Source organism: Paramormyrops kingsleyae, chromosome 1 (assembly GCF_048594095.1).
Source record: "Paramormyrops kingsleyae isolate MSU_618 chromosome 1, PKINGS_0.4, whole genome shotgun sequence".
NCBI lineage: Eukaryota > Metazoa > Chordata > Actinopteri > Osteoglossiformes > Mormyridae > Paramormyrops > Paramormyrops kingsleyae.
In genome coordinates, this window is record NC_132797.1 from 1,349,520 (window position 1) to 1,374,266 (window position 24,747).

The 24,747-nt window shown below is 47.2% G+C and overlaps 2 protein-coding genes across 19 annotated transcripts in view; both read left to right on the forward strand.

The window, feature by feature from the left end:
- Positions 1-604: 604 nt before the first annotated feature.
- On the forward strand, positions 605-17,517 carry LOC111854603 (calcium-independent phospholipase A2-gamma-like). Its single transcript, XM_023832702.2, has 10 exons — positions 605-1,148; positions 1,445-2,592; positions 3,673-3,822; positions 4,181-4,332; positions 4,696-4,790; positions 5,338-5,509; positions 5,929-5,986; positions 6,524-6,718; positions 13,943-14,138; positions 14,543-17,517. Exons 2-10 carry the CDS (start codon positions 1,489-1,491, stop codon positions 14,833-14,835), a joined length of 2,415 nt encoding a protein of 804 aa, XP_023688470.2. The 5' UTR covers positions 605-1,148; positions 1,445-1,488; the 3' UTR covers positions 14,836-17,517.
- Positions 17,518-19,515: 1,998 nt separating this feature from the next.
- The window catches only part of LOC111854608 (neuronal cell adhesion molecule), a 77,137-nt gene continuing 71,905 nt past the window's right edge, over positions 19,516-24,747 (forward strand). For 17 of the 18 annotated variants that reach the window (XM_023832713.2, XM_072712199.1, XM_023832717.2 and 14 more), the window contains exon 1: positions 19,516-19,672. The gene's annotated coding sequence lies outside the window, so the exon portion shown is untranslated. The remainder of the gene's footprint in view (positions 19,673-24,747) is intronic. The other variant, XM_072712072.1, reaches the window with a different exon arrangement.

The following is a 24,747-nucleotide window of genomic DNA, read 5'->3' on the forward strand; positions in this document are numbered from 1 at the left end:
ATCTGATGTTCTCTATTAGGTTTCCATGACCGCGTCGATTACATCTGAAGTGTTTTGTTTGTGGTTTGTCATATAAACGCCCTGTTTGTTTGACAGAATGTTCAGGGCGCCTGGTCGGTTATATGGTTGAGTTTCGTTTCTTTTCGCCAAACAGTGTTACCTAACATTACTGGATTATGTAAAATTAATTGTAATATCATGAAAATATGACAGTACCATACATACCTGGAGAGCAAGTCGGGGTAGGCGAAAAGGGAATTTCCCTACGGGGATCAATAAAGCATCATCATTCCATTCTTTTAATAATTTCAGGAAAAAAAAAAACATCAGAAAGATATATCTTAAGGTTAACTTACATATGTGATGCCTTGCTATTTAAATGTTAAATTTGAATTAGATTATATCTCTCTCCATGGTACCAATTGCGTTCACTTTCAGCGCCCGGTTATGGCAAAGCAGTAGTTATCATGCCATCTAGTGTTGGAAGTCATGTACGCCTGAGATAGTGAGACGAAGATGCGCATATATTATCGACACAATGCATACGTATGCATTAAATTACAAATATTCTGTGTATCAGAAGTGGAACACACATGATATATGGGGTTTACGTCCTTATTTGTCAGAAATGTTTACATTGATAAATATAGTATCCAGTCTAGTTTTACTTTTGCATAAAACCACTCCGGTATTCTGTTTGTCTGTTGAGAGGTACATTTCACCCAATCAGCGCAGTGTTTCTTCCGGGGTCACAAGCGACCAGCCAATCACGGGCCGGGGCAAAGATCTTTTTATTTACTATTTTTTTGACAGGAGACGCTAAGACGATCGTGCCTCATTTCACAGTTTTCCGGCTTTAATAAAATAGGGGCTTTATAGCCGTAGGGGTAGTTTGATAGGTTGTGTTCATAAAACCACGCGAAGGCTTATCGCTGTGCGGTTTAATCGCCTGTGTTTTTGGTGATGCGGGGCGGAGGATGAGCTAACGTTACACACCCCGAAGGTTCAGCAGCTGGGCTAGCCACCCACAGCTGGATTAGCGCGGTACCTGGTTAGCGCAGGCTAGTTAGCTAAACTGGGACTCGTCAGCTCGCGTATGGGATGCAACATATTTGGGGCGACGCTCCAAATTCTCCCTTTGCAACCGGGTATGTTAGCTTTATTCCTCCAGCATGGATGTCACCTGCTGTCATTTATTTACTGTGTGTTTGTCAAAGCTAGTTTCGGTCAAGTCTAACATTACTGGCCAGTATTTAATAAAATTGTGGTCTGCGATTAACTAAACAAAGATGTCGCCAGTCTCTGATAGGTAGACATTTATTACTACAGTTTAATAGGTATTACAAAAGCTAACGATAATAGTCGTTGTTTTGGACACAGAGGATCGTTGATTTGGATGTAATATTTGTTGAACCACGTGTTGATGAATCTTGTGTCTTTTTAGCCGATTTTCCCTGGTTGAGGATGCCGATAGGCTGAACTGATGGAATGCCTGTTAAATGGATCATAAACACGTCCGTGTTCAGCCTGAGCAGGGGCAGACACGTGCGGCACCAGCAAGGGCAGCGCCAGGCATTGCAGTGCTCCTCGCATTCCAGAGTGTACGTACCACGGATCCTGAACCATGACGTCCACGGCCTCCGCTGGTGGCGTATGGGAGACACACAGGGCAGAGTGCACAGGGCATGGGTCTTCAGGGCCTGTCGGCTGCACTACACTCTGGGCCCAGGTGCCCACATCTCCCCCCTGAGCACCTCAGCATCCCTCAGCTGTGCTGACCGCAGCCCAGGCATGTGGCGCCTTAAAAGGACACTGGATTCTGTTTCCAGGGCTATCAGCAGTACCCACACTGACCTGCTCTCCCGGATATCACACCTGAAATCTGGCCCCAGGGAAGGGGGTGGAATCAGATCATCAGCATCAGAAGCTAAAGGCCAGTGCCCTGGAGTGCACACTGTCTCTGAGAAGGCTCAGGGACACCTGGATGGGAAGGACCCAAAGGAAAGCCCCACCCAAGGCACTGGGAGACCTGGGACGGAAGTGGCAGACTCCAGTCGGGGGGTACCTGCTCCCAGCCAGACACCCTGGCTGTTCCACCCTAGCAAGCTCCCTGTAAACTTAGGCGAGACCTATAATTACTTGGCGCACCATGTCAACGAGTACTTTGGGAATGTCACAAAACCGGGGACTATGGAGCCTGGCTGCAAGGACCCGAAAGCGTCCTCTGCCGGCCCGGGCAGATCTGACCAAAGTGGAGTGGACGCCGTTTCCAGCCTGGGGTCTGCTAAAGACGCCGCGCCTCCCCCCGCCTCTCCTCCCCCCGCCGCGCCTCCCCCCGCCTCTCCTCCATCCCCGAAGAAGGGCATTGGCCACTATCTGTCATACCCCGGCCCCAGTGTTCAGGCCTTCGTGGGCAGCTATATCACCCCCCTCGTGCCGAAGTTTCGTCCCGGCTCCAAAGGTGTGGAGGCAGTGAAAGACGGACCGCCCCCAGCGGAGGAGTCGCTCCCGAAGCAGGCAGACTCGGCGGAAGCAAGAGAGCGGAAGGCGGCTGAGGACAGAGCTAAGCGCCTTCTGCTGCAGAGGGAGAAGGTGGGTGGGGCACTGGATGGTGAAGAATTAGCGAGTCTTATTAAAACAAGTTTCTTACATGAGGGCTGTTTGTTCAAGACTCAGGGGTTTGATGTTGTACCCTGGAATGAGGTGCATACCCTTATTATAATGTAGATACACGGCTCCCAAAAAAGGTTAAAACATTAGCAGGGTTGAAGTTACATAGCAGCATCTGTGTGGGTCATAGCTGTTGGACCCTGGGCTGTGAAATGCCATCAGTTAAACCTTAAACACTGTAAACAGGTAAGTAAAATGTGCAATGTAAGGCCTGACAATTATTTTCAAGAGGGTAATTTGCATACCGAATATGTATTATCCATCAAGACATGAAAATTAAAATTTAAAAACTGCATGTTGTTTACACCAGTTTACAAGGACGCATATTTCCATCAGAATTTACAGCATTAACCCCTGTTTATTTTATGGAATCTCTTGTCATTGCTTTGAGCCTGCCATTGTGACATGGTGTGCGTGTATTTTTGTCTGCACCTTCAGTGTTTGTCATAATGGCCCAGACGTCACTGACATGCATATGCTGGTCAGTAACCAGTAGCACACTGTCCCCACCAGCAGCGTACCACCAACCCCACATCCTGTGCTTAGCACTGACAGCAATCCAAGGATCCTTTTTCAAAAATACTGTAGCTGCGAGTAACCCACACGCTAAGTGTGCCTTTGTGTAGTTTGTGTATTCACTGGCGTGTTTCAGCCGGTCAGTGATCTGTGACCTGCAAACACATGGTAACACTGTATTGTCAGACATGTAGCAATTCAGAGTTGTAACCAATACTGCTTACATTGCTGAGCTGCTTAGAAGAAGCTGTTATCCGAGGCCACTTGCGTGCCTTATTTTAACACGCCTGTCCAGTTGTACTAATAAATACTGTATATATTAAATGAGGGTACTATTGAAAATGCTCATTTGGGGCATGGACTCTCAGGTCTGGTTGATGGTTTACCCTGTTTAGCCTACGTTTTGTGGATGTGGGTGGTTCACTAGTGTCTTTGTATGAGATCCAGCCAGCTGAGATTGTCTTTGTGGGGGTGGGGGGGTTTCAGATCATTGCCAGGGTGAGTGTGGACAACAGGACGAGGGCCCTGGTTCAGGCGCTGCAGAGGGCGTCCGACCTCCGACTCTGCATCTGCAGGGTGGAGGACCTGAGCTGCCACCTCTTGGAGTTTCCTGAGACTAGGGGTGTGGCAGTCAAGGTGGGTGGAGCTTTGTGTCACGCCCCCTTATGCCTGTTAGTTCCTGAAGCAATAGGACTGACAAAAAGATATTACTGATTAGAGGACTGTATGTTATGCCATGTCTGGATTGTAGATTGACTTGGATTATGCCAGATCCTCAACATCTAGGCATGAAAGACTGGAGTAAAGATAAAAGGACAGTAGGGGAGGGTGACCATGCTTATATGGGTTTGTACTAGAAGTCTGCACATGCATGTGCTTACTCTGGTAATGGTGTCCCACTCGTCACGCGTATCTGCTGGTCTGCCGCATGTCACCCACTGGCTGCCTGGCCGGCCGTGACGCCACCATCTGCCCCCCCCCCCCCCCCCCCCAGGAGCAGCTGGTCCCATGTCTCCTGCGTCTTCGCCAGGCCGGGAATCCAGCTCTGCAGGCTGCCGTGCGGGAGACACTGGCCCTTGTGGGCTACACTGACCCCGTGAAGGGCCGGGGCGTCCGGCTGCTCTCCATCGATGGGGGGGGGACCAGGTGCAGCCGTGTGTCTATGCGTTTCTGTGTCTGTCTGTCTGACTGTCTGTATATATGTACAAGGCCAGACTTGTGCACAGGCTAACCCAGGCCCTTGAGTTATAGGCGGCATTTTATGCAGTAAGTAGGGCCCCCAGCTCTCACCCCCACCTTTAACTTTGGGACCCCCACCTCCTGGCCCCACAATGACTTTATACTTGGGCCCCCACCCCCCTAAATTAGACCTTTTGTATGTGGTACTTTCTTCTTGTTGCTGTGTAAATCACTGTCGCTGTGCGGTACATCACTGCAGATTGGAGCTGCTGCTCATCTGTGTGTGTGTGTGTGTGTGTGTGTGTGTGTCTGTGTGTGCGTGTGTCTCAGGGGAGTGGTGGCCCTTCGGACCTTGCGCAAACTGGAGGAGCTGACTGGGAAGCCCACTTACCAGCTCTTTGACTACATCTGTGGAGTGAGTACAGGTAGGCAGCTCTAGCTCGCTCCCCCATGCGGGGGCTGGGCTGTTGAGCTCTCCCGCACCCCCCACTCCACACCACCCCCCTTCTGACCGCCCCGGCAGCCCCTAACATACAGTTTGGTTTCTGTTTATTTCTGATTTGTGTTTGCAGTAGCCTCTGAATGCGTCCCTAGCAACTGCCTCTCACTGTCGCATTTGTATGCCAGTGTGAGGTACTGCAGACAGGTTTCCAAATGCCCAGGCGCAGCAGCTGTTTATGGAGTCAAAGCCCTGCACTAAGTCACTTTTTAAACTGTTGTTGTGGCAGTTATAATTTGCAATATAACACCATCTGCCTCAAGCACTGCCTTACAGTTAAGGAGGCGTAATCTGCACAGTGGGTGCCTGTGGTGGGCAGAGCTGGGGTAGCCGCCAGTCCCCCACTGGCCTCCCATATGCCCGCTTGTTATGGTGATGCTCTGCGGACATCCTCTGCTGCCATCTAGTGGCCAAATACCTGAAAGCTCTGTTGTGAATGAGCCTGAGTATGCGCTGCCCCCTCTGCCCTGCAGGGGCTATCCTGGCCTTCATGCTGGGCGTGTACCAGATGTCCCTGGACGAGTGTGAGGAGCTGTACCGCAGGCTGGGCTCTGAGGTGTTCAAGCAGAACGTCATCGTGGGCACGGTGAAGATGGGCTGGAGCCACGCTTTCTACGACAGCCAGATCTGGGAGACCATCCTCAAGTGAGCCTCGGGCTACGTGGTCCAGTAGCAGCTGGGGAAGGGGGAAGGCCAAGAGGATGGCGGATGCATCCAGGGGGAACCCACCGTTATACCCAAGTACTTGTGCGCGTGGGGTTATATCTATGAATATGCTAGTATGAACGGACTGAAAAGGGCTTCGTAATCTAGTTTAGCTCGTTTAAGGCTAATCATCTATCTAAATAATCTCTGAGGTCAGGTAGAGTTTAGCAGGTTGGGTATCTAGACTGCAGATGACATCAGTGCCACTTTGATTGGCATGAACTGTGCCGAATGGCAGGTTTTGTTCTCTAACAGTTGATGTTTCTCATCAGTTGTTCTGTGGACGGGCAGCATTTAGCTCGACTTAAATTGTGGCTGCTTGTCCATGGTGATAGAATACGGCGCCTTTTGTTTGACAGGGAGCAGATGGGGTCGGACCTTATGGTGGAAACATCCAGAAACCCTGAGTGTCCCAAGGTGAGATTCACAGCTGGGATGTCCAGGGCTGATAAATCCACCTTTTAGAAAAGTTTGTTTACCACCTAGTACGCTACCTACTCTCCCTGTGCTCAGAGGAAGTGTGTGGCCCAATAGCAGCTCTGGGGTACTGCAGGCTTGTTCTGATTGGCTGAAATATGACAAGCTGAAGAATGCTGCATTGTTACATTTTAATTTGTTGGTTAGGTGGTACATGAGAAATGAACTGGAGGAACCTGGATATGCTGGAGATTGATTACATGCTACAGCAGTGCAGAGATTTGTAGAATGAGCAGATGAATATTTGCTTGAACTTTGAGCATCCGTCTTGTTCTCAAACTCCTTTTATATTCTTTACAGCACCTTTTCTTGTTCTCACGTTACTTTTCTTTTAATATCCGCCAGTCGCAGCATTGTCCTTCACTTGAAGAGATCATAATGCTATTATTAGAGCACTACTCACATGTATTGCAGGGGAACAATTTGTCGTCAATCTGATTAGGCTGACGTGGTGTGCTTGTGCACTTTGTCCACAAGGTGGCTGCAGTGAGCACAATTGTGAACAGGGGAACGCCATTGAAGGCATACGTCTTCCGGAACTACAACCTGCCCCCCGGTGTGCGCTCCCACTACCTGGGAGGCTGTCAGCACAAGCTGTGGCAGGCCATCAGGGCCTCGTCTGCTGCCCCGGGCTACTTCCAGGAGTTCGTGCTGGGGGACGACCTTCACCAGGTACCTGTGTGCTTTGTGACCCTTTGGGAATATTGAAAAGTGTGTGCGTTTGGGTTGTCATGGAGTCATCCGCACCATGGATGCCTGTGATTTCCTCATGGTCCTCCAGTGTAGTAAGGGGTCTGTAGTACCTGTTCGTCAGCCCCATTCCTGGTAGGGATTTCAGCCTGTTTCCTTGCTCATTAGTTTATGAGAGATCTGTGCTTTTAGGAAACCAAATCTTTAGCAAAAGAATGACTGTGAGAATCGATGTAGGGATTACACTGTATAAGGGGATCACACTGTATAAGGGAGGCACTGTATAAGGGGATCACACTGTATAAGGGGATCACACTGTATAAGGGGATTCCACTGTATAAGGGGATCACGCTGTATAGGGGAGGCACTGTATAAGGGGATCACACTGTATAAGGGGATCACGCTGTATAAGGGAGGCGCTGCAAGCAAATGTGTTTCAGAAGTCTCTGGACTTTTTACTCTGCTCTCATTATCAAAAAATAAGTGATGATGTAATATTCAACCCACCGCGAACTGGATCACCTCCTTCTTAATGCTGCCCCCTGTCTTTTGCGTCTGCTGCAGTGCTATGAAACTTTTCTTTCAGGGAAAAGCATTAGGCAGGTTGCTGAAGGGAGTGTTTCATACCAAATTAGAGTAAGTTATTTTGTTTCATCGGTCCTGAGCACCTCTTGTGATTTTGCTGGTAGAGATGTGAAATTTATCATGTCTGCAGTGGTAGTGATGTCCAGGCCCCAGTTCTATTAATTAAAAAACTCTGGAATCGCACCTGCTTTCATTATGGTCCCACACCTGCTTTGCAGGACTCTAGGTCTTGTCCAGGAAGCTTGGGTTAGCCAGCCTCCTACATTCTCTCTCGATGTCCTCTCCATCCTCTCCGGCTTCACAGCGGCCAGTCTCCTACATTCTCTCTCGATGTCCTCTCCATCCTCTCCGGCTTCACAGCGGCCAGTCTCCTACATTCTCTCTCGATGTCCTCTCCATACTCTCCGGGTTCACGGCGGCCAGTCTCCTACATTCTCTCTCGATGTCCTCTCCATACTCTCCGGGTTCACGGCGGCCAGTCTCCTACATTCTCTCTCGATGTCCTCTCCATACTCTCCGGGTTCACGGCGGCCAGTCTCCTACATTCTCTCTCGATGTCCTCTCCATACTCTCCGGGTTCACGGCGGCCAGTCTCCTACATTCTCTCTCGATGTCCTCTCCGTCCTCTCCGGGTTCACGGTGGCCAGTCTCCTACATTCTCTCTCGATGTCCTCTCCCTACTCTCCGGCTTCACAGCGGCCAGTCTCCTACATTCTCTCTCGATGTCCTCTCCATCCTCTCCGGCTTCACAGCGGCCAGTCTCCTACATTCTCTCTCGATGTCCTCTCCATACTCTCCGGGTTCACGGCGGCCAGTCTCCTACATTCTCTCTCGATGTCCTCTCCATACTCTCCGGGTTCACGGCGGCCAGTCTCCTACATTCTCTCTCGATGTCCTCTCCATACTCTCCGGGTTCACGGCGGCCAGTCTCCTACATTCTCTCTCGATGTCCTCTCCATACTCTCCGGGTTCACGGCGGCCAGTCTCCTACATTCTCTCTCGATGTCCTCTCCATACTCTCCGGGTTCACGGCGGCCAGTCTCCTACATTCTCTCTCGATGTCCTCTCCGTCCTCTCCGGGTTCACGGTGGCCAGTCTCCTACATTCTCTCTCGATGTCCTCTCCCTACTCTCCGGGTTCACGGCGGCCAGTCTCCTACATTCTCTCTCGATGTCCTCTCCATACTCTCCGGGTTCACGGCGGCCAGTCTCCTACATTCTCTCTCGATGTCCTCTCCGTCCTCTCCGGGTTCACGGCGGCCAGTCTCCTACATTCTCTCTCGATGTCCTCTCCATACTCTCCGGGTTCACAGCGGCCAGTCTCCTACATTCTCTCTCGATGTCCTCTCCGTCCTCTCCGGCTTCACAGTGGCCTGTCTCAGCATGGGGGACATCACGAAAGCCCCTTAATGTATGTGTCACACTTCTTGTTAATCCAGAGCTTGATCTCGGGGGTATTTCACAGGCACCCATGAGCTACCACTCCTGGATCCCTCGCTGCCCCTGTCATTTCACTTGTATAAGAAGTGTTTTCGGTGGCTAATATTCTACCCCATGTCGATTCCTGCCACCCACCGCACTAAATATTACGGGTGACTTTTTTCTTTAATAATATTTACCCATCATGCAATTGCTGAAAGAGATTTTGTATCATAGTCCCGGTTAATGAGCACTGTCTGATGTTCTCCCCCTGCTGGGCTATTTGCATATTGGGTTCATGTCCCATTCTCAGCTTTCCGGTTGTCTGCCGGCCCTGGTCCTCCGCAGGGAGGGGAGGTAGAGCCCCTCCCCAGGCGTGTCTGTGGCACACTCACATTCTGTATGCCCTCATACCTCTGAGGGATTATCCTTGACCCCGATTATGCTCACAGCGGCAAAGCACTGCCCCGTGATGCTGTACCTGTGTTCAACTGACTTTTCCCCGCGTTGCTTTCAGTGAGCTGTACAGCAGCAACAAGCTGTATGACTCTCTGAGCTGCTGTGCTGTCATCTCCGTAGCTTCTCCTTGTCTGGGAAGCACGACTGAACTGATGTTTCATTTGTAATTTGCGATGCCATGTTCACCATGAGCCAGCAGTATGGTGAGTGGTATGAATCTGCGCGGTTTCCTCCTTTGTTTTCATAACTTGTGCTGCCAAACAGATGGTTGACTGTGGGAAATTTGAGACTCTGACAAAGTAGTTCCACAAGGAAAATGTGCTCATCATCACAATACAACCTCTGTAATGTTAAGAGACTGAATATTCCACCAAGAAATGTCAGCAAAACCAGTTTGTCTCAGTGTAATTGGTGCAGCCCATGAATAAACGTTGAATCCTCGTTCATGGAGTTAAGGTTTTGATGATGCTGTCACGTTACCAAATCCTACAGCCCTTCCCCAGTGTGATTGTGAAGCATGACCCACCCCCTTAATGAATAATCACCTTCCCCATACTGCCCCCAGGACCTTATCACTGGTCTGGCCATACCAGTAAGGCTTCATCAACCTTAATTCCTGCTTCAAAATGTCACCTGATAAAGTGAACTTCAGCGCCCTCTGACCTTATGGTCACGAGTCAACAGTCACGTTATATAACATGAATACCCTTTGTTCAGGTACGCATTGCTGCCAGAATGGCAGAAACTGAACTGGCTTCTGTATTCTGAGGTTCTAATTCATTTTTCCATGTTTTATGTTTTTTTTTTTTGCAGGAATTCATTTAAAAACACATCTTCCATAAATAAAGACTCTAAATCCCTGAATGACTACAAATACACTTACAATGTGAGCAATACTGAGTTTAGGTAGTAACTCTATAGCAGAAGGCTTCTATTTAACAAACTTCTCAGGACTTCCCTCTTCACATAGACTGTATCTGTGCTGCCTGGGAAGGCGGAGTAAACTATACTGAGGGAGACATTCATGATGTAAAGGTCCAGCACAAGCCCCAGGACTATGTGGACGCCTTGGGACACTAAAGGGTGCAGTGAGGCGTCGGCCGTCAGGTTCCCTCTGCTGTTCTGCCTTGGTTCTTAGGGGTGTGATCCCATCTCTTCTAGCATTGACGTTCTGCGTCTTCACCATTACTCCTACTGTCTGACAGTTTATGCAGTCAGACATGTCTGCTCCGCCACTGCATGGTTTAGGTGACGGGCCTAAATGACATGGACACTGGGCATCTGTTGTCTTCTTTGCGGAGTTAATTCTTGTCATCTTTAAGTGGAAGAACAAATGAAATGGTTTTTCTTTCAGTTGTTTCACCTGTGCCCATGTCTTTATGAAGGCTGTTGTACCGGGCATGTCAATGTCAGAATCCCATCGCAGGTGTCACTTTGATGAACCACTAGTTTGGGAAAATGCAGCACAGGTTCATCATCAGAAGTGTTCCTGCCATCTTCCCCATTCAGATGTTTGCTGAGGACCACAGCTCTCCTGCAGGGTCACGGCTTGGTTCCTAATCGTGTGGTGGCCCTACGACCATAGTTTACATTCTGATGGGGGCAGCATTGACGTTAACAAAGACACTCATTTAAGTAACGAATAACAGTCACAAATGCTGAACTTTGAACATTAATTTGAACACTTGATATTACTGCAGTCCATTTCACTGCGGAGTTATAATGTATTTATTCATTTTGCTCATGCCTATGTTTCTCTTATTTACCCCTAATGCAAAAATGCATTCATATACATATCAGTGGCAACAGCTGAATATAAATTGGGTTAAACATTTTACTGAAACACAGCATTTCTGTTTTGATTTCCGAACCCACAGCTGTCTATTTCTTTCTCTGGCCCCTGCTTCTTGTGTAACTTGACATAATGTTGATCCTAACATCACAGGCCACCCTAGGCTGGTGACAGTAGCCTCGCCTTTTGATGGATGTATTTCATCTGGAGCTGCAAATCCACCCTTCTCTCACCCCTATGTGGAAGGGTCACCTTTGACCCCGTCACCTTGGGTCACGCTTCTTGCGGCCTGTATTCCTCGAACTGTGGCCACATGCAGGGTATTGTTTGGTGTCAAAGCGTGGCCCAAATATGTCCCAGCTTGAAATCATCCTTGAGAAGGGGGTTAACATCCAAATATTCACCCCCAAAGTGAAATAAAAAAATAATAAACTATGGCAAAGCGCGGTGGCTTGCGGCCAGCAGGGAGATTGCCCACACTCCGCTGTTAGATGGCTGCCCAAACATCTTTAAGTTGGAGCCCTTCTAGTGTGTGAATGGCTTGTTTGTTTCAAGCTCTGTCACGTCTGTATGTCCTGAATGGAGCTTTAAGATTAAAATTTCAGTTTTTTTTTGTTCTTTTCATAAGTGTTAAAGGCACAAGTCTGACTGTAGAGCGCCTGAATGGTTTCCCATAGTGGTAAACGGCATTTTCAGCCGCACGCTGTCCGTTCTCACTGCGTGCTTTCTTTAGGGTTGTGTGTGTCCTCGCCGCTGAAAAGGACTCTCTTATTTCTGTTGCTGTGTTCAGTGCAGCACGCTGAAGGCAGTAATGCTCACATGTGACAGGCGCTCTTGCCATGTGCTGAAACAGAGCATTAGCTTGAGTTTTAGCCCTGAACTAGCAAAGTCGGGAGACCACAGTCATGCTAATGGGTATTAAATGGCAGAACTGATGTCCATGTGGGTGAAGCACAGAGCCCAGGGATGTTAAAACTGCTGATCTCTGCTGTTCACTGATCATCGTCTAACCACATTTGGTCTTCCCGCGTGACCTTTTGGAGAGGCTACGTCTCTGTTTCTGGGTCACCAATCCCTCTCTAGGCTGCAGAGAGCATCACCGAGACACTGAGAACCGTACTGGCACTTAGCTCTGAGCACCACGTCTTTGGCCTTTGAGTTCTGCAGCGGTACATCGTATGATTCTCTGTGCAGAGGGCCTCAACTGTGTTATACGTTACCAAATATATGTCCATATTTTATTGGTGTGATTCACTGTATCAGTCCAGATGAACACTTTATAGTGGCTGTCAGTCGAGGCACTAAATGAATAAATAAATCATTATTTATTTATGTATTTTTGAGAACAATAAACTGATTGTTTGTGTCACTTTATTTTTTTGGCCTTTTTTTGCTGAAGTTGGTTGCTCTGTAATCACGCCGGGGTTCGTGCAGCATACTGTCATGATGTTTCTGAGCCACTTGATTGGTTGTCCTGGTCTTTGTAATTTGCTGTGTCAAAGTCAGTGTTGGTTTTGCAGTTATTTTTCCCATTGCCATATATATATATATATACACACACACACACTGTATACTGTAGGTTTTTTAGAACCATAAGGCAGTGAAGCAGTTTCCCATGCTAACTTATGGGTTGTTGATGCTGCTGTGACTGACTGGCCCTTCTGCACTAATATTGTAGCACCATAAAACTGCAGTGCCACACCTTCATATCTGCATGAAAAACGCCAGTGCTACACCTTCATATCTGCACCAAAAACTGCAGTGCCACACCTTCATATCTGCACCAAAAACTGCAGTGCCACACCTTCATATCTGCATGAAAAACTGCAGTGCTACACCTTCATATCTGCGCCTTAAAACTGCAGTGCTACACCTTCATATCTGCGCCTGAAAACTGCAGTGCCATACCTTTATATCTGCACCTTGAAACTGCAGTGCCACACCTTCATATCTGCGCCTTAAAACTGCAGTGCTACACCTTCATATCTGCACCAAAAACTGCAGTGCTACACCTTCATATTTGTATACATCATATGTTTGCATGGTTACTTCATGACAGTGCAATGTGTATAGAGCTTTTTAATTTAATATTTCTTAGTGAATTCCCACAGATATGTATTCCTGTATCCTATGCTTGTACAGTTTAGTTACTTAATGTTGTATAGTGCAGTTATTACATGTTATGTATGTCAATACGGGGGGAGCTTCTAAATGTCATTGTACTTGTGTCAGTGTTTCCCCTAGGTTTACAGCTGGGGGGGAGACACTGATAAAAGGACCATGTATAGACCTGTTCTATAGGAAAGGCCCTTTGCGGACAGCTTGCTCTATAAAGAGCAAGTTGAGGGAGGCGTAAAAAGAATTTCCCCACGGGGACAATAAAGGGTCAATTATTATTATTATAAAAATTCTTGATCTTGATGAGTAAAAACCTGGTAGTTGTGTGGCCGAATCTGCCCGAGCCCCCTCAGCTTCCGGAACCTTCTCCCTGGAACATGCAGAATCATCTGGCCCTTCGTGAAGTTGGTGATCTGGTTGACTTGGAGTAGAAACAGAGCTGATGGACCCCCCCACTTACACACATTATGCTCGCAGAGGCCACATGTGTGCTGGGCCCCACTGCTCTGGACAGCTTCATTCTGTTTGTTTGCACACAATTAATTTGGAAGAAACTGGCAGGCTTAGGTCACCCGTAGCTCCCATTTTGTCGACCATCATCATCAATCACTGGTTCAAACACTAAACCAATAAACCAGACACTGGCCAGTTACCTATCGCCTTGGCAAATGTTTTTCTTTATAACGTGCTGGATTGCTTAACCTCCATTTTTCTCACGCTCTTTCCGTATCAGGCTGTCACCGGTGACATTTGCTGAGCCATTGTTACCTCTTACATGCTTCCTGTAAACCTGCTGTAACCCCTGTGACCTCTGACCCGACCTTTGCGCCACAGGATGGCGGCCTCCTGGTCAACAACCCCACAGCGGTGGCTCTTCACGAGAGTCAGTGTCTCTGGCCCGGGACCCGGCTGCAGTGCGTGGTGTCACTGGGCACCGGCCGGCTGGAGAGCTCCGGTCGCTACAGCGCCACCTACACCAGCCTGAAGACCAAGCTGAGCCACGTCATTAGCAGTGCCACGGACACTGAAGGTGGGTGGGCCTTCCTGCCATGTCTCATTACACAGAGCAGAGCACAGCTTTATTACTCAAAAAACAATTATTGATTTGTCCCATATTCTCATATGCATTTCATACCCCCTGCTCAGCAAATTTAACCATGGGACCCCCCCCCCACACACACACACACACACACACTCTGCTTGTCAGATTTTATCTGGAATGGGGGTAGCGTTCATTAGATCTTCAGGGGGCTTTTGCCTCAAATTGCCCCCGGTATAAACATAAATGAATTCTGTCTCATTAGTCGGTTGGCATCGTAATTCCTGATAAGAGCGTATATCCCATTCATTTGTGTGGTGTGCTGTATTTTGTGCACCTGTGCATTTAAAATGTTATATGTCTGCCCCCCCCCTCACCACCACCACCACCATCAGAGGTTCACACCATGCTGGATGCCCTCCTGCCCCCCAACACCTACTTCCGCTTCAGCCCCTACCTGAGGGAGGACATCCCCCTGGACGAGCGACGCAGGGAGCGTCTGGCACTGCTGCAGGCTGAGAGCCAGAGTTACCTGGAGCGCAATGAGCACAAACTGCGCAGGGCGGCCAGCATGCTGCTGGGGGAAAAGAGCGCCCTCCAGAGGCTTGGCGAGAGGGCTGCGCTCAGGGGGGCCATGCTCCGTGGCATGAAACGTGTCCCCTTCTTCTCCAGGTCCTGGAGCTCATGAAGCTGGTTTCACGTCAGACATCAGTAATTCTCTATCAGAGGGAGGACGTTTTTTTTTTTTTATTGCAAAGCATGAAAGAAAATTCTGCCCTCCTCCATGGCCAGTGAGATGTTGATGGGCCGTCAGCCTGTGTCCTGGTCATCAGGGGCAGGTCAACAAGAAGCGCTCAGAAATCTGACCACCAAAACAATGTCATGGTTAGAGGTGGGAAATCTACTCAACAGAGCATTAAAACAGAAAGGGAAGCTCAGAGGTTACCCTCTGCTCCAGTGACCCCCCCCCTTACCCTCTGCTCCAGTGACCCCCCCCCTTACCCTCTGCTCCAGTGACCCCCCCCTTACCCTCTGCTCCAGTGACCCCCCCTTACCCTCTGCTACAGTGACCCCCCTTATCCTCTGCTCCAGTGACCCCCCTTACCCTCTGCTCCAGTGACCCCCCTTACCCTCTGCTACAGTGACCCCCCTTATCCTCTGCTCCAGTGACCCCCCTTACCCTCTGCTACAGTGACCCCCCTTGCCCTCTGCTCCAGTGACCCCCCCTTACCCTCTGCTCCAGTGACCCCCCTTACCCTCTGCTACAGTGACCCCCCCCTTACCCTCTGGTCAGGTGACCCCCCCTTGCCCTCTGCACCAGTGACCCCCCTTACCCTCTGCTCCAGTGACTCCAGCTTACCCTCTGTTCCAGTGACCCCAGCTTACCCTCTACTCCAGTGACCCCCCCTTACCCTCTGCTCCAGTGACCCCCTCTTACCATTTACTCCAGTGACCCCCCTTTCCCTCTGCTCCAGTGAACCCCCCCCCCCCTTACCTTCTGTTCCAGTGACACCCCCCCCCTTACCCTCTGCTCCCGTGACACTCCCCCTCCCCCCATATCCGGCATGACAGGGATTCCTTCTCTGTGTCCAGGGCAAGATAAGGCAACGTCCTTCCAGGGGTCATATCTGAAATCCCGGAAATACTGCCTCACCTGCACAGGTCATACTGTATGTCTATTGTCTGTTCATATGTCCATCGATCCATTTTCTGTACCGCATATCCAGTGCATGGTCATCTCGGGGTGCACTGGGCAGCCAGATAAGGTGACCGAATATGAAACATTTGACTGCAGCTTTGCATGGAGGCGTGTTTGGCTCCTTGTGGTTACTTATACCATTACTGTTTGAATTTGTTGATTTCTGCTCCTGTTTGTCACATTTATACAAAAAGCTACATTTTCATGTGCCGTTTTACCTCATCAACCTCATTTTAACTTGCTGTTTCTCTGTGAATGTACAAACTATGGCCAGTATTGCTGGTGTGTGAGATAAACTGTCAGTTTAACACAAGGTTTCACTGCTACTTGAGGAAGAGCCACTGGTCTGCTGGGTTTTGCTGGTTTTCCATTTTTAAACACTGCTGACACTTTTTTCAGAAAATAACGCAGTTTAACCTGATAGGACATCTGTATGCTTTACTAACATTTTAATAATAAATATGTGGGGTTACTAATCTCTACCCTAAGCTATTCTACAAAATTCCGGCAACCAGAGAATAAAAGCCGACTCATACAATCCCAAATGATCTCCCTGTTACTGAATAATGTAAACTGCACTGCCGCTAAATGTTCTGTATCGCAATTATAACGCTTGGTTTATTTCCCAGTTTGAGTTTTGCTTTTGTTATTAGTTTGGATGAAAGAATCTTGGAAGCTTATTGCTGGTTATTTGTATGAGATGAATTCATGACTTTTTAAGAGCTTGAGAATAAGGTCATGCGTTGTAATATAGGCATGTGCTCTCTGCTGCGAGCTACGGCTAAATGAAACTGGCCCCATCCCTCAGAGCAGCAGGAAGACACCAAAAACAAGCCCCCACGTGCAAACATTACTTTCACCGAGACATAATACCGGGCCTCCAGATAGCCTCCGGAAAATTCTGCTGCTTTAAACGGCATGGCCTGAAATGGCTGAACGTCACCCATGAATATAAGCGGCAGCTGCTATTTCATGCATGCGCTATATTGTTCAATTGGCCAGATAATGGAATGAAATAAATTGTTTTCTCACAGCTGTTCCCAGAAATGATTGCCTGACCAGATTGCTGTTCACTGTCTGCTGTCTATTTATTATTATTATTATTATTATTATTATTATTACTTTAGCAGTAGCACTGTAAAGAGCGTCTCCCCCCCCCCCCCCAGCTGCAGCTATCTAGTCAGTGAATCACTTTTCAAATGATCCTCTATTAAAATTACATTGAAATATTGAGTTTGGTTGTTGCCTCTTGCTGATTCTCTGGCCTCTTTGTAACAGATTACTGGGGTCAAAGAAGTCAGATGTTCAGATCAAGTGGTTCATCAGATTAACAGCTATATAAAAGTAATGCTTATTAGCGTGGAAGTAATGTACTCAGAATGAAGAAAATGTACATTTTTTAAGGTTGCATTAATTTTAATCTGCTGCTTCTTGTACTATAACCCCAGTGTTTCCCTTATGAAGTCCTCACAGAAGGACTGCGAGTGTAGATTACGGAAATGTGGGTTGCTGTCATGGAAAGCAGAGGAAAGGATTGTGTAATTGTTGGTGTGCATGCTTTGCATTCTCATTTGCACAGTGTATTGGACCCCGAGGATGAATTGTACTATTGTTCCCATTTTGGTGTTTCATGGTTGTTTAAACCCTGGGATATAAAATTATACAAACACAGATGAGTTTTAGTTTTCTGTTACCATTTCATGAATGGCAAAATATTTTATGGGCAAATCCATAAAAAATCATCAATTAAAATTGCATAATACCTTCATTAACCTTCACTTCCAGTCTTGGTTGTGATCTATTCTCTTTTCCGCCAGATTAATAGTGAATCTATTCTCCTGCTTCCAAAAATGAATGAATTGAATCTTGTATGAAATGGTTTCCATGGCACTAGCTCATTTCAGCCCTCACAGCATCTCTCAATCTTTCCATCAGCATTTTGCTGGGCACATGCATCGCCGTGGTTACAGGTACTGCTTCATACAGCCTAGGATTTACCCAAGTAAGCAATATTAAATATTATTATACAAACATAACTCATATCTTAATACATTCCATGACGTCTCCAAGCAAGCCAGACCCCATGGGGGAGCTGGGTGGGTCCGGCTCACCCAATCACAAGCCTGGCCCTCCCCAATGCTGAACAATCTGTTTTTTGATTATTGCAAATAGGATCAAGCTAAAATCCTGCGGATTGACACCCAAACGCCCCTTTCCGAGAGTCCCGTAGCCCACCGGATTTCTGAGAGCTGGGACCGGTGTTGCTTGGCTTTTCAAACTGTTACTTTTATATATGCGTGCAAAAATCCCATGATGCTTTGCTGCAGGTAAAGTGGGGACATCCTGGAGAAGCCGATTGGATAATGGGTATATCGTAACTTAATGATCCAGGTGAGGGTTGGGCTGGGAGGAGGCTGTTCTCCTGCAGCCAGACGCTGGTGGCTTTGCTTTATGTTCTGTAGCACATCAGTACCTCTGGGACCCATCGTCACTCTCGTCTTCAGGGAAAAAGAGAAACCAGAATGATCCATTTCCAGGACGGATTCATTACCACTCTCAGTTCAGGCCGCAGAGGAAATGCAAATTATTCTATGCAACCCATGAGTTTGACCTAAATATTGTTCAGTTTAAATATCATCCTGTACATTACAGACATATTTTATCATATTCCAATACTTTCTGTGACAGCTTCCTCAGGAATATATTTTATCTTAGCACAAGCTTCAGTTTCCTTACTGTGTCGAATGGGTGATAATCTGTTCCTTGCTATATAACATACATTTTATGCAGTCTTTGTAACAGTAGCTCTGCTTGACACCTTGTCTTGTGTAGAAACCATCTGGTAAACCCCCCCGCTCCAGTCATGGTAACGGGAGATATTTCCAGAGGCACGTGCCTTCTAAACTGGTTCTTCTTTAACAGAAACAGCATTTCCATCTCCATTCATGTAGAGTGATGATCACCAAAAGAATAGCTGAAATGGCTTTTTGCTCATGAATAAAAACCCGGATCTAAAGAATGATGAATATGTTGACTTATCATATTATAGTTACACAGTGAAGCTTTCCAGCAGAAACACCTGTTTCTATTTGGCGTGTGGCTATTGTCATTTGCGTGAGTATGATCTTGCTCCCCCGCATCTTCCTTACAGTCAACATCACCTATTTTAGCCTGTCAACCCACTTCCACTCTTGTTGTTTAACAGTTCTGATGTACCTAAGCCATCGCAGCCCGAGAATGGCAGCTCAAATTAAGGCACCCATACTTCTCTCCGCACAGCTCAGGCACCAAGAGCTTTGGAGTGCTTTTACATTTTCTTGTGTCCTTGGACCACGTGGCATGGTCTATGGTGGATTTAATTTTTCAGAGAAATTCACAAGAAACTCTGTGACATGCAGTGCAGCAGAATCATAAACCCAAATATGAAATGTGTATTATGTATGTCATTCTAACGATAATGGTTCGTAATAACAAAGATATCGGAAACACACCGCAGTTACAAAAGGAAAAAACAGCAATAACTCAGTTGAACTTGCGCTAAATATTTTAATCTTAAGTCAGTGTTCCTTCGTGCCGATTGCCACAGCAGCGTGCCTCGGCTGGCGCCCGCAGGCGGACCGGGCCGGCGTTCCTGCCACCGGCAGCCGGTGTCGCTGCTGTAACGCTGTCATGGAGCTTGCGCAGTAAAGGCAGGGCTGGCAGGTTTAAACAGGGAGCTGCTGGGAGCGGACTGGGGAATCGGCGCTGCCTGGACGGGGCTCCGCAGCACGGAGGCGAGACACGGCCGCTTCTAATGCACCTGCAACATCAACATCAGCATTCAGAGGTTAGTGCATTTCGAAATTATAAAGTGCAGCAAATTGTGCATGTGACAGCAGCGTTAGGTGGTTCCTAATATAAAAATGCGCATTTGGTGCAGTCGGCACCAGGACGAGGGGGAGGGCGTCTAGTTGTGGCTTTTCCATAGCAACTGGCAGTACTGCGGATATTTATCCGTATCCCTCAGGTGTAAATGGATGGGCCTCTGCTATACGAGCCAAATGCCCATCATATGGACATTTTATAGCGCATATACGGTTTTCTTTAACGATCGGTGACAACAGCACTGTTTCAAGTATCCCGCGAGTGCTGATGGCTGAAATAAATGTTACGTCTCGTTAATAATGAGGCACGTTGTGCTGTAATTGATTTCTTTCTAAAACGTTACGCCATTAATTCATGTGCTCGCTCGCTGTTCCTCTACTGCCTTCTTCGATTTGAATTTACCTGTATTTACTTTCCACCCTGACCAGATGGATGGATGGAAGGATGGATGGATGGGTGGGTGGGTGGATGGATGGATGGGTGGATTTTATTTACTATCGACGATGCTGGGGAAATGCATATTATGATTCAGAAAGTCGCAGTATTCAGTGATATTGTTAAAGCATACGTTGTCGAACGCAGCATTTAGCTGAGCTATTCATTTTAAAATCAGTTTGCTTAATGCTGTTACATCTGACAATTATGGGAAACCAGGCTGTAACATACGTAGATTTTGATGAAAATTCCTAATTGTCTATAACATTGTTATTTTTGCTTATAGGCTACATTAGGATATAATATATATTTATGTTTAATTTGCGATTTAGCATTATTATTTCGTTTCCTATTTTTTGGGTAAGCTTTCGACATTGCGTGCCAGTGTCAACCCTTCCGCAAATTGATATTGCTTGCGTATTAAATGCCGTCGCATTTATAGGTGCTAAACATTACAACTCCTTTGGTAATGAGTGGTAGTTTTCAGTTTAATTTTGGACGAGTGTGTGTCCGATTGTGTCATTAACATGCAATGGAAAATGCAAGCATTCGAAAGGCTTTGAATAAATGATGTTTGGTATAGACCGTTCTTGGCATAAAACAGACGTCATGGATTTCATTATGTACCGGGCAAATATTGCAGGTATATTAAAGCACTACAGATGGTCACTGCATCATGCCAGTCTAACAACAGCAAAACAGCAAGCTTGTGTCAGTAACCTTCCATCAAAACAAGCCTACTGTACATCCCCACTTAAGATGGCATCTCCTGGATTATTATTTTTTTAACCTATTTATCTTCTCTATTATCTTTTTTGAACTGCCTCAGGTGAGACCACCGATTGCTTTAAGTAGGATATACTCTCAAACAAGTAGTCGCCCATTCCTTTCTGATAGTAGAAATCACTTTTCAGAAGAAATTTATTTCAACATCAAATCAAGACAAATATGAAAAGGTGATATAAATGAAAAGGTAACATAAAGACATGCCGTAGTGTTTTCTGATGATTTTTTAAAGACTTGTTCTCTGGCGGCTGCAGCTGTTGGTGTGGCATCTGCTGTTTCGATGAACTTTCATCAACATAATAGACAATAAAAAAATGTTATAGTGCCAGTGAAACAGACTGTTTGTGAAGTGCGTGTGGTTCAGACGACCCTAAAACCGGCCAGGGGTTATGGGAAAGGACGCCTCAGGGAGGAGAGGCTCTGGGGCCGTTCAGATGAATGTCTTTCATTCAGCCATGTGGGCTGGCAAGCATGCAAGCTATTCCGCTAACCATGCTAACTGCTTTCACGTTTCTTCCGCTTCCTACTGTCTGCCTTTGGTGTGTCTGAGAACAATGCTATTGTGCCTCTGGTCAGACAGACCACAGTCACCCAGAGGGAGCACCCACTCAGGCGAGAGTTACTAAAACGTGACCGATAGCTATCAAAGGCCCGCGATCCTACTCTGGCTCGTCTGCGCTCACTGTGCTACACTCTTTGCTTCCAGGAAGTGGCTCACAAACCATTATTGATGATTGCTGGAACTGGATGAATGGGTGAATTGTTTAAGGTTGCTGATGTGGGAGGCAAGCAAGATTAGAGTAACACTGGGCAACATTGCAGTAACACTGGGCAACATTAGAGCAACACTGGGCAACATTGGAGTAACACTGGGCAACATTAGAGTAACACTGGGCAGTGTTATTTCAATACTATTGTTCTCCCATCAACTTTGCCTTTGATTCACTCATAGCTTAGAGAAGCATGAAATTATTTGTAAAAAAAAAAAAAAAAAGGAATGGATCCCAAATGTGGGTTTATCCATATGGTACTGTGTAGTTATTAATTAATACACTTATTGTCATTTCTCTTAATCATGAATACCTCCACATTGTGAATCACACTCCATTGTGGTTGTAACCAGCCTGGTTTTACTCTCCCTTAGCATAGCCTGGGGGAAGAGTGTACCTATTGACGATATTTGCCGAAAATCACCTCTGACATTATTTATGTGGCTGTCAAGGTTCTGCATTTGTTAAATATACTGCGGATAGCTGGCATTAAACGTATCAGTTTAATTAAGAGGCTACTCCAGCACTGTAAAGTATATTGGCTTCTTATAATCGCATCATGAGGTATAATTCAGATCACTGGCGCAGTCTCAGGATGGCTGGAAATTGTGGTTCGTAATTGTCTTGCCAATGTTACCGAAAAAAGCAGTTTTATTTGTCAATGGAGCTCTGGAGAGTGAATAAAATGGGCTTTGGCTGCCACAGCATATTGGGGGTTGGCAACTCACTGGTGCATTATTTGGTTTTGGGGGGGCGAGCTGGCAGAAGGGGCCCCTAACCTGGCACGGCGCCTCTCATCTTGTCTCATTCACGGACTTCCTGAAAACAGGCACGGTGGAGCTGGTAGAGCTGGAGTCCAGTTACCTCCGCTACGGGGAGTGATTCTTCTTCTGGCGACCTTTGCTATGAATGTGACCCCTGTGGGGAGCAGGACTGTGGGCTTGAGGCTCAGCCTTGTTTGCCAAGGGGACCCTCTGCGTGGTACCATGGCGGTAGAGGTGGGATCCCTGTCACACCTTGTCGTTAATTCGTTCTCATTATGAAGCAACACAATGTGTCGTTAGGGACCCTAGACTCAGTTCTCTCTCTCTCTCTCTCTCTCTATCTCTCACTCACTCACACATACACACACACACACACACACACACACACACACATAAGGATTAGGTATCTACAGTATATCTTTGTGGAGAGTCTCCATTCAATTCTATTGGCATAACCGTAATCCTAACTATGACGACCTTATGGCCTTCCCAACCCTAACCTTAACCATAAGTAACCAGATAAAATATAAGACTTTTGGCATTTTTAGTTTTTTAGTTTCATTCACAGATTTTTATACAATTCATTTTCCTTTGTGGGGACCAAAAAATGGTCCCTACAACATAAAAATAACAGGTCTCACATTGTGGGGACATTCGGTCCCCACAGTGTAATATATATACACACACACACACACACACCTCGCCTGCAGTGCCCCTTCTTCCCAGCCTGTTGGTGTTCGCCTGCTGAAGGCAGGAAGCACAGTCGGCTATTGTGCACACGTACGGCCATTACGATTCGGCTCTTGGTGGCTCTGAATGGTGACAGTCTTGGCAAGCTGGTGAACCCAATTACAGTTTCATACTAGGATAGAGCCTGAGACTAATGGTAATTGACACTCTTCCAGAGAGGGCTTCTCCCGTCACACAGCTGCAACTGTTGTTGTTGTTTTTCCGAGGTTCAGATTACTGTGATCTGGGTAGCTGGATGGGTTTGGAAATGAGGGAAATTCGGGAAAACATCTGATTTGCTGCTGATATTTTAACTTTGTTATAAAAACACCCCCCCCCCAAAAAAAAATAAATAAATCAAAGAAGTACCTTCTGCTGTTTTAATTGTAAGTCTTATTTCCTCTTCTGTAGTACTTAATACCCTGGAGCAGGTAGCGGTTTGAATTCAGGCTGGCCATTAAAATATGTGCACGTTCATCAATACATATATGTTGAATTTTTTTTCATGCCAGATATTTTTCTTGTTGAAATTTCATTGTGGAGGAAAAAAAAATCATTTGGTCACCATGACAGATGGCCGAACAGGAGTGATCAAGTCCGATCGCTGCTCATCGTGCCGTTAACAGAGTTATTGCCACTGTTGGCTTATAATTATACTTGTCCCTTTGTCAGATGGGGGGGGGGGGGGTGCGATAAGCAGCTAGGTGCAGAGGTCCACAGCTTCAGCCGTCCTCATCATGACACTGAAGCACGTCACGGTGGCCATGTTTAATTCGGCGGATGAACCAGCTAGAATGTGAAGCAGCAGTTTGTTTGGGCTGATGAGCAGATGTAACATAAGGAAGTCAAAGCCATTTGTAAAATGTCGAGCTGAGAAGAGAGAGCATGCTAGTCGATATACGCAGTCCCACCTTACTGTCTGCTTTTTGTGGGGGGGGGGGCAGGCTTGTTTCTCTCTGCTCGTCTTGCTGGGTTGTTCTCCCTTGTCTCTCTGGGGGAGGAGGGCCTCCTCTGTGTCACGGTTAGGGGTGCGGGGGCAGAGATGGGGGAGCTGTCACAAAAGGAGCCCCCCCCCCCCCCAAACATCTCCAACCTGCGTGCCGAGCCGGTTCCCGTCAGGATCTCCGGGCAGTGTTGCTCACCACGGCCATGAGAAGCTGGCCTCCGTGGATGAGGGCCACCATGAAATAATACAAGCTGCTCTGAGAAAGAGGGCAAGAAGAAAGGGATGGTGATGAAGGAGATGCCAGTGGCGGAGGCCGTCCCTGGAGCAGCCTGGGGATCCACACACGCTTCTCATATTTACACGGAACCCAGAGAACCCTCACACTCAACATTTTAAACTTCCAAAAATACTGAATGAAGAAGTTTCTGCAGTGAAAAGCTCCAAATGCAATAAGTCATCTGAGAAACGGTGATACTGCTGCATCTGGTGATCAGGCTGCTTTTGCTTAACGTCACACAGTGTCGTGGGGAATAGATGCAGGGCAGATTAATCAGTGCAGAGCAGACTAACCATTGAGGGACCATGCGACTTCTGGCTGGGTATCTTG